The following is a 10928-nucleotide window of genomic DNA, read 5'->3' as shown; positions in this document are numbered from 1 at the left end:
TTCCTGTGTGTAAACTTGTTCTATAGAAAGGAAACATATTTTTCATCTTTGCGTTTCTGATCAGACATTACAACAAAATTATACTTTTCTTGTCAAGAATTTCATTTCCTTAAAGATTTTCATTTGTTTTACAAACTCATCAAATCGCATCAAAATTGGGAGACGGCCGTTTGAAGACAAATTCGAGTTTGATAAACTATTGCACAATATCTGCAGTACAATATATCATTGTAAAAAAGTCTTCTCACGAAAATATATAGAATTTATTTTTAAAACATGAGGGGATATACTTACTGATAATTGCGAGCATATCAGATATATGTCTTGAGTGAAACGATGAAAACTTGATCGGGAGTGATATCCGGAGACCAAGAATGGCACAATAATGAATGAGAGCATCGGCGCATATATATATATATATATGAGAGAATATATATATATATATAAACAAAGTACCTTTTTTTATTTCCTTTTTGTGCGAAAGCACGTAGTCTTTATTTTCCGGTCGCAGTATATACTTTGCTTGTCTTATACAAAGATTACATATACAAAACACATAAGGTTCTCGTACGATTCTTTCATTCATTAGAGTTTTCATTACAGTGTTTTTTCGTTCTCTCTCCTCCTCTTTTTCTCTCCTCTTTCTGTATCTCCGCTTTTCCACGTATCTACAACGTCGTTGCCACCCACGACACACACATTCCATCCGGAGTGACTCTCTCCTTTTCGCGATCGCGCATTTCCAAGAAGCTTCGTCTCCGATGCGACTGGCTTTACCTTTCCTTCATTCTCGTCGTCGATAGAATACGAGAGTCTACTGTTTCGCGATACTCTGTAAATGTAAATATTCCGAATGCAATTGCCGAATCCAACAATCGCATCTCCTTCATCGATCGTCTTCGAGACTTTGCGAATCGAGCACGCGTTTTCTAGGACATAGGCGAGTTTGACCTCGCATCCTTTTTTGTGGCATGTTCTTCAACATAAGTCTAAACGCCGGATACTTTCGGCGGAAGCATGGAAGGATGGAAGAAGCGTCGATTCGAAATTGGAAGGAGAATAAGTTCCAGCGTACGTCATATTGTAGATGCATATTTTATAATATCCTTGTGATGATCGGGACGACTCGACGACTATGCAGGAGACGTCCGTTTGGATTCGCGATATCGTGGAACTCATTGACGATCCGATCTTTCTGCCGAATAGGCGCCGGAAAAGCAAGAGGTCCTAGGATAATGTCGTTGCCGTAATCTTCATCATATCCTAGAGTATCTGGAAGAGTTTTTTCAGTTCCACCATGAGCTGCCAATCGGTTTTCAACAGATCGTCTCTAAAGTACTCCTTGCACGCGTCTATGCTCTGCCGGCTTATCTGTAACAGTTTGAAAAATGGCGCTGTAGTTAATCGTGTTATCATCAAAATCGTTATCGGATACTACAAAATCTACGACATATGTCGTAGATCATCATTTTATTTAAAAAGGAACTGAAACGGTAGATTAAGACGGAAATTTATGCATTTTAACTTATACGTATAAACACTTATTTTATTAATAAAAGCATTTTTATTCTTATATTTTATATTATAATTTTATTTCCTATTTCTCTTTGAGAGCGTCCCGTAACGTCGCGGATATTTAGGTAGTATTTAGGAACGCTATAAAAATTACTTGAAAATTCTTGTGTATAATCCGTAAATCGGAGATAATTCGAGCGCGAATATAATCGAGAGTAGATTGTAGGCACCACTCATCCATGAGCGCTTTAAGGGAAAAAATGTAGCGTCACATGTTACATAATCGAATGACGCAACTTATGTATAACAGAAACACAAGCGTCATTCATGTGACGTGGTGGCAGGCAATGTGTTGAAGGGGAAATCTCGATAAAGCAACAACTCTGGCGGTAATCGCGGCAGCTGCGGCGTTTTCGAAGCGTGCGTGTCTTTTTAACGTGTGCCGGCCGGCACCGTGGGTAATTTTCACGTGTGACGCTTTTCGCAAATAGAGAAGTGCACAAGCGCGCGCGCGTACACCAGTCGGAAACGTAACGCTTCACAACTGTTTCCGCCCCCACTCCCGGCCGGAAGTCCCGTTTCATTCATGGATCGGTCACAATGGTGGTTTTACGCGGCTATTGAGGACGCCTGCCTCCCGCCACGCCCCTTCTCGCTCCTTCTCTCCTCTTCCCGTACCCATTGCCTCTCTGTCTCTCTCTCTCTCTCTCTCTCTCTCTCTCTGACTCTCTGTTTCCTCTGTTCTCTCTACGGTACCGCTTTACCATCTCTCTCTTTTTCGCTCTTCACTTCGCTCCCTCCTTCCCTTTTCCACGTTTCCCCACCTACGTCCGTATTACCGCTCGTAAAGTACGCGGAACGTTGAATATACAACAGTTCGCGGTAATCATAAAAAATTTCACAGACGACGCGAGGCGCAAAACTAATTTAAAGATTTAACTTTTTCACGCGAAATCCGTGATGGCGATTACGCGTCTCTCGGATGTTATTATGCAATTTCGGCCTCTGTGATGAAAAAGCACGATAAGATCGCGCGATCGTGCCGAATCGATTGACGAGAAAGAGAGAAAGAGAGAGAGAGAGAGAGAGAGGAAAAAAAGGAGATGCTAATATTCCTTCGAAAACTATCGGTTTTATAAATGATGAAATTTTTGAGAGCAAGAACATTTGCAGCGCCGTTAAGATGTTTCACGCAAATTTCCGTGATCCACTTTCTTCGTTTCCTCGCGCCAAGATTGAGAACGAACTATTTCCGTGTTCGAATAAATAAACGCATCTTCGAGAGATGCGGCGAGGAAAGTAAGCCGAGAAATATTATGCCTGATGCAAAACAAGCGAAGCAAATGTTCTATGCTGAAAGCAGGAGTGAAAACATTTGTGTTTCAAACTACAAGTATGAAGCAAAAAACATATCCTACATTTTCTTCATATTTTAAGCTCACTTTAGACGATCCATAATTCGTATGACAGAATTTTTTTTACAATTTTATATGTCATGTAATATGAAAAACAGTTTTAAGGAATCAGAATACAAGTATATATATATATATATATATCGGATCAAAATACATGGCACACAAAACGTAAATAAAACTCCATCTTAAATTCTGTTGTGAATTGTAGTTTAAAATGGACTTTATATAGTTTTTACTACCAAGCGTTTCTATCTTGATATATTCTGTACGTATAAATTATTTTTCCTACATATAGTCTGTAATATTTTCCTATAAATATCATCACACTGTCCAGATGACTTTATAAGCTACACAATTATTTAATTTCAGATACACAGTTATTGGAGATACTACAGTTATTTAATTGGAGATTGATTTGTATTTACTGCTTATATTTTTCGTTTCTGATAAACTCTTGTTTATAGAAGCACAAGTTTTAGCTGTAATGCAGAAAATACTCTTTTATATATTCATCTCTCATACGTTAAAGTGAAAAAATTAATGCGTCAGCACCACTTTATTCGTGATTTCTCGCCTCGTATCTGTTTGAAACATTTTTAAGCGAACAAAAGCAAAAGCGTTTGCTTCGCTTCAAGTACGAGTCGACACGTCGGCGGAACAACGGCTTCGAGAGAATCATCGTGGGAACAAGATACTTCCGGAACTGATTCCACGAACCAAACGGTAACGACGACTTCCGCTTGCCTACCAAAGCACAGGAAGATGTTTGAAGCACAACGATAGAACAGACTCGTGGAAAGAAGAAGGAAAACATGGAAGGGTGGTGGAGGGGGAGAAGTAAGGAGGGACGAGAGAAGGGAGGAGGAAGAAAGAATGAAGATGAGACGTCGGTTTGTACGCCGAAGAAAAGATGCCCGGTAGAGTTTCCCACAGGGGAAGAAGCCTACGAAACATCCGTCTTAATTAACGATCGCAACAGTCTTTACGCACATTTCCTCGAGAATAATGTAACGGCGATGGAGTAATTGAAATATGATCCATTCAGCCCCCCATTTTAGATCTTTATTCATCCTTACATATTAATGTAATCTTTGCATTAATTAATATATTTTATACATAAACTTTTTTTTTAGATTTATGAAATGAAATTTTCAAATTCTTATCTCTATTTTTTTTGTTCTATAATCTATAATATTATATTCATTAATATTATTTTACGATTAAACATCTACATTCGTTTTATCTAAATGTTTGAAAAGATATGCCTATTTGCATAAACTTTCCCACTCTTTTTCTTACGGCGAAGCCGTAAAGGCATCGCTGCGATTAATAATAGAATATGAAAAATAAAAGCTTTACACACACATATTACAAAGTGATATAATTAAAACTCTTATATAAATTCTTTAATTTTCTTAAATTGAATCATATTGTATAGATTCCAAAACATCAATACTTTACTAAATTTATGTGATATCTATTAAAGCTTAAAACGTATCGAGATATTAAAAGAGATAAGATAAAACTGTGATATTATATTTCAGTCCATACAGACACGTTACTCTGTATGATTCAAATAATAAATCGTTACTGAATGAGCATACGTGTGTATGTGTATATGTATGATAATTATCGAAGTAAAGGATTTTGTACGAGCGTTAGAATGAAGTTTCCGAAGGAGCGCAGGGCCGATTCTCTCGTCGATTTGTAGTCGATATTCCGGCCTGAAGGAAGAAGACGAAAAAGAAAAAAGAGTAGAAAGTAGAGGGAGAGGGAAGAGAACGAGGGGAGAAGATAGCGAGCTTCTACGAAGGCCGGAAGCCGACGGCGGACGGGCGATCGCCGCCGGATGTTCATCTTCCTTTTTCGATCTAGGTCTCGCATACTAACAAGTCGAATTCGCGTCAAGGCGAAAACGCGTTTCTCAGTTTTGCGTGGTTTAACGCAAGTAAAATAATATGCGATTCAACGTGTGTAAAATAATTCAAATCATCAAGCTTAAAATTTATCGATTTAACAATGTATAACAAATTTAATTATAATTAAGGTTGAATTGATTACTAACGAGACGCATGCAAAATTGGTGCATTTATTTTTCTATAATTTATATGACGACGTTCGACTTTGAAAGTTGAAAAATTTGTTCTTTCAAATTATATAATTACATCTTATAATTTCTTTTTGTATTTAAAGTAAATAGATTGACAAACTGATAGCTAATGCACTTACCTTGCTGACGAGAAAGTCTTTCGCTTCAAAGTGACGACCAAACATTTTCGGCGCTTCTCCCGGTACAGGCTCAATTTTGATGCAAACCTCTTGACCTTTCCTGGCCGATTCCACAGACTTATGATTGTACTCTATGCTAGTTACCATGCCCAAATCAACAAACTGAAATGATAAATTGAACGATAGCAATAAATATTTACATTATATGTGTGTGTTATACATATTTAATATGAATTTTACGTACAAGTAACAATTTATAATTTATATAAAAGAAAAGCTCTATTATACATACGCTGGAAAACAAGAACCAAAAGATTTCGAAATAATACATTTCTTAAAAAAAGTTGTTTTATTTCGTATAATATAATATATATAAAGAAAAGAAAATTTCCCAATGCAAAAACAATGAATCATTTTTAGATTTATGGTCTCAACGAAACAATTGAAATCGAAGGGATCCGAAAGCCTGCTGTCATTTTTGCTCCCTATCCCCCAGTAATACGATGCTACTTCATTCACGTGTGCGTACACTTGATTTAGCATCGTACCGAATGGCCGAACGTGATTTAAAGGCACGATCTACCGAAACAGGTCTCTCCGCGACATAACGAAGCTTATGGTAGCGCGACTTTTTCTTTTTTCTTTTTTTTTTTTTTTTCGCCATCGATCGTCTGTGTCTGGTCGCGTGGGTATAACTCTACGCCTAGGCACACCTTTACCGCGACCGGAAGTCGAGACAGCCGAGTATACCTGAGTAGCACTGCCGTGCCGTGCCGTGCCGTGCCTGCCCCACAACCGAGACGTGGGTACGCATTTTCGTCGAGAATATCAGCGAAAATCGGTGAACCAAGTAGATAGGCGAGATATCTCCCTCTCTCTCCCTTCACCCCTTCTTCTCATATACGTAGATCGACATAGTAAGTTGACCGATGTCACAGGATGTTTGCGAATATCCCGCCAAAGATTTAACGACCGCTTGTCGGGATTTTCAGTCAAATTTTAATCCCGATTATCCCGAGTATTAAGGCAATAATGCGCGAAATATTTTAAGAGAGTGGGGGAGAGAGAGAGAGAGAGAGAGAGAGAGAGAGAGAGAGAGAGAGAGAGAGAGAGAGAGAGAGAGAGAGAGAGAGAGAGAGAGAGAGAGAGAGAGAGAGAGAGAGAGAGAGAGAGAGAGAGAGAGAGAGAGAGAGAGAGAGAGAGAGAGAGAGAGAGAGAGAGAGAGAGAGAGAGAGAGAGAGAGAGAGAGAGAGAGAGAGAGAGAGAGAGAGAGAGAGAGAGAGAGAGAGAGAGAGAGAGAGAGAGAGAGAGAGAGAGAGAGAGAGAGAGAGAGATCACGGCGTGTACATGGCCCTTGGCCCGAGCACGTACGAGACCAAAACCCATGTATGTGTATGTATGTATATATACACATACATGTATATGTGCGCGATATATTAAAAGAGAGGGGGAGAGAGAGAGAGAGAGAGAGAGAGAGAGAGAGAGAGAGAGAGAGAGAGAAAAGGATAAGAGTTTCATTCAAAAATGAGCCAGCTGTTTACTTTACCTATCCTTTTCTCGTTTTTGCGAAAAAAAAAAAAAAAAAAAAAAAAAAAAAAAAAAAAAAAAAAAAAAAAAAAAATGTTGCTCCGACACACCTGCGGTTGCGGGAGCGGGAGTAGCGCAAAGTGGGCGACAAACCTGGATAAACGCGATTGCGTTCAGAGAATTTGCAAGCGCGACCAGTCGTGATTAAAAAAATTCGTACTTTTCGCAAATTTCTCTCTCCCTCTCTCCCTTGTCGGCGATATAATTATAATTTGTAAATGTCTATTATCGCGCAAAACACTGACGCGAAAAAATACAAAAAATAGTGTAGTTTCAAAAAAATCGGAGGGTTCACCTATTCGGAACTTTATCCATATTATGTAATGTTTATCCCGTATCGTAACTATATTAATTATGTATACATATGTATGATATTTGAAGCAAAAAGAGTGGAGGAACCATAAAGAAAACCATAGTTTAGTACAAATATTTTATTTTGAAAGCTTTTCTCTTAATCGCTGCAAAATAGAAAGATGTTGAAAATTGCGGTTGATGAAACAAAGCTGATATAATCGATACAGATCGCGAATCGCATACAGTCACGAAGCGAGTAAGTAACGTTATCGTTAGGTGGACAATGACCGGCCGATGTTGTATCCTGAAACCTACGCCAAGAGAGCAGCGATACGTTCGTTCAACCGCGCGGCTAGTCGAACGAGACACCCGGTATCCCCGCCAATGTTCAATAGCCGAGGGGCAACGCTTTTCAACGCTTTTAAACGACAAAATAACGCAAATGTATATATGTCATAAAATATAAAATATTGATAAACAAATACAAGCTATCCAGATTAATCGCGCTTCTTTTAGATTTCCTACAACTATAATTTTTTTCAGTTGATTTTAAATAAAATTTTCTATAATTTTAGTGATATGAATGGTTGGAAAGAAATTTAAAAATTATATACACAGTTACGAAATTAATCAAATGTTTTAAAAAATTTATCCAAGTTTTTAATAAAATAAAAAGGAGAAAGGAAAAAAAAACAAAGTACGTAAAAAGAGATTTTTATACTTGCATATCATTAGAGAAAACAAAAATACAAAATATATTTTTTACTATAATTTTTTTGGAATTTTCGGAATACTCGATCAATTTCTCGAGTTACTGTATATTGAACGTAGAAAAAGCTGTTGTTGGAAATATGCATCCATGTCTAATTATTCTTGAAATCCGTATACATACAACAATTCATGTTTTGTTATTTAATTTTGCCAACGTTAAGATAGACCAAAATGAATTTTTGTTTACCGCTCACCGTGTCATCTTGGAATGCATATTTTTTCACTTTCGTGTAAATTATATTCAAGTGTAATAATTAAAGGCGATACTGAAAAATGAAAAATATACATGGACGCGCGAGAAATATTGCGCGTGTTGCAGTTAATCAGCTCCGACGCGAAAAAAAGGATATACGATCGTCCGTTCACCCGTGCCGTGCATGTTCCTCGATATACTCTTCTGGCGGGTCGGGCGTATTTTTATGGCGTATCCCCGTCGTCAAATTCTCGACACTCGGCCGCGACCGAAAGGAATTACCATATAGGTGCACGTGTGCAGGCGGGCAAACGAACCTTGTTCGTCCTCCGTCTCGACCTTCTCCGCCCTTCCTTCGCTTTTCTTCACAATCCTCTCTTGTGGGCTCTGCTCTCTCTTTCTCTTAACCGCTCGAGGTTTTAAGATAAAGTCTGTCGAGACTGTCGAAGGACTGACCGCTAATTTCGTACCGTCCATCTTCTCATTTTTCGTCTCTCAGATGTATATATAACATTACGCGACGTGTTTTACGACTGTTGTTTCTTTCGTTCCTGTTACTAAGAATTTCGGAAGTCCCGAGGTCACAAACGTTCGACTAAAGTTTCATAGATAAATATCATTTTGATCGTGATATTCGCAAGCGATACAATTTTTAATTATCGCTAAAAATTTCCATATATTTTAAAAATAAAAAAATAATTTTGACGACTGAATCGAAAGACTTTTCCGCTACGGTATTTAGATACTCTTCGACTGTGGCGCATTAAAAGCCTATCATTTCTTTTCTCTGAAAAAAATAGGGATTATCCCGAGTCCGCAAGGGGCTTAACAGCTTTACAGCTTAAAAATCTGGTCGCCGCCGCGCGCAGATATAACTCGGCTCTCGTCTCCTGAAATTACGGAAGCCATTACGAATGTTATCGGCGCGCTTTACCTTTTACGACTAACGTTTCAATAGAACGCGAGAGGAGGCAAGAGCGACAGATAGGTATTTCGTTGTCTCTCTCTCCAGTTAATCAGCTCCGACGCGAAAAAAAGGATATACGATCGTCCGTTCACCCGTGCCGTGCATGTTCCTCGATATACTCTTCTGGCGGGTCGGGCGTATTTTTATGGCGTATCCCCGTCGTCAAATTCTCGACACTCGGCCGCGACCGAAAGGAATTACCATATAGGTGCACGTGTGCAGGCGGGCAAACGAACCTTGTTCGTCCTCCGTCTCGACCTTCTCCGCCCTTCCTTCGCTTTTCTTCACAATCCTCTCTTCTGGGCTCTGCTCTCTCTTTCTCTTAACCGCTCGAGGTTTTAAGATAAAGTCTGTCGAGACTGTCGAAGGACTGACCGCTAATTTCGTACCGTCCATCTTCTCATTTTTCGTCTCTCAGATGTATATATAACATTACGCGACGTGTTTTACGACTGTTGTTTCTTTCGTTCCTGTTACTAAGAATTTCGGAAGTCCCGAGGTCACAAACGTTCGACTAAAGTTTCATAGATAAATATCATTTTGATCGTGATATTCGCAAGCGATACAATTTTTAATTATCGCTAAAAATTTCCATATATTTTAAAAATAAAAAAATAATTTTGACGACTGAATCGAAAGACTTTTCCGCTACGGTATTTAGATACTCTTCGACTGTGGCGCATTAAAAGCCTATCATTTCTTTTCTCTGAAAAAAATAGGGATTATCCCGAGTCCGCAAGGGGCTTAACAGCTTTACAGCTTAAAAATCTGGTCGCCGCCGCGCGCAGATATAACTCGGCTCTCGTCTCCTGAAATTACGGAAGCCATTACGAATGTTATCGGCGCGCTTTACCTTTTACGACTAACGTTTCAATAGAACGCGAGAGGAGGCAAGAGCGACAGATAGGTATTTCGTTGTCTCTCTCTCTCTCTCTCTCTCTCTGTCTCTCGCTTAAATTCAAACGGGCCTGGATGCGAGACGCGTGGGCCCGGACATACACCGTCCACTTTAGATTTATCTCGTTCTAAGTGTTGGAGAGACGACACGAGGATCTCTCTCGCGCTGCGCCACGTGGGCGAAGAAGAGCCCTGCGGGGTCGGGCGATGGCGACGACGAAGATGAAACGGAAAAGCGTGCACATGCCTTATCTCCGCTCGTCTTCCGATGCTAAACTATCTAACTGTTCGTGCCGACACCCACTCCTTCGTTGCAGTTTCTCCGATAAGTCCTCGCTGTACCATTACCATATGCTTATCGATATGTTCATTGCATTTGAAGTACACATCAATAGCTTTTACGATTTTACGTCTGGCTGCACGTGCAAAGTCGAATAATTTTGAAATCTCATCCGAATCTCGTCAAAGGATTTATCATTCAAAAATAATGCGCGAGAAATATATTAATTTTTTTATATGCTATTAAAATAATATAAAGTGTTGATTAATTTAATAATATTGCCATTCGGCAACACTAGTCTAATATTAGTTTGCTGTTATCACAAGAGTAGTTAATATAAAATACGTTTTCCATTAAAATAAAATCTTGAAAGCAGTTGCATGACGCAAATTTGTATATAAATTTGTATATTTTTTCATTTATCATTCTCGTTTTCGCGTTTTCAAGCAATCATCAGAGTCGTGATCCAATATACGGCTGCGGAGAAAGTTCTCAATTAAATATATAATTTTCTAAGAACAGTTTTTACGAAAAAAGCTAAAATGTGTGGGAAAACAATTCCTACGAAAAATTAAAATGTCGCAGAGAGATAATTTGAGAACAGCTTAGAAATTACCTACAACAAAGAAAGAAGAGAGGAATTCTTAGAAAGAAGTATAGCGAGCCTCGACCTTGGCACAAAAGTGCGCACGCTATTCGAAGGCCGATCCTTTCTCGGCACGAAATGGGAGATGCAACTGCCACAGAGATACGAATTGCATCGCCTAGTCGAAGGGACTA

At 39.0% G+C, this 10928-nt stretch overlaps 1 protein-coding gene across 1 annotated transcript; it reads right to left on the bottom strand.

Moving 5' to 3' along the window:
• Window positions 1-53: 53 nt before the first annotated feature.
• Window positions 54-5337, bottom strand: LOC115234829 (eukaryotic translation initiation factor 5B-like). Its single transcript, XM_029806178.1, has 2 exons — window positions 5160-5337; window positions 54-1371 (listed from the first exon to the last, which is right to left on the bottom strand). The coding sequence occupies exons 1-2, from the start codon at window positions 5304-5306 to the stop codon at window positions 1264-1266; spliced, it is 255 nt and encodes an 84-aa protein (XP_029662038.1). The 5' UTR covers window positions 5307-5337; the 3' UTR covers window positions 54-1263.
• Window positions 5338-10928: the final 5591 nt, after the last annotated feature.

This window comes from Formica exsecta, unplaced genomic scaffold (genome assembly GCF_003651465.1).
Source record: "Formica exsecta isolate Colony F162 unplaced genomic scaffold, ASM365146v1 scaffold21, whole genome shotgun sequence".
Classification (NCBI taxonomy): domain Eukaryota; kingdom Metazoa; phylum Arthropoda; class Insecta; order Hymenoptera; family Formicidae; genus Formica; species Formica exsecta.
The sequence above is the reverse complement of the archived record's forward strand: the minus strand, read 5'-3'. Positions and strand labels throughout refer to the sequence as shown.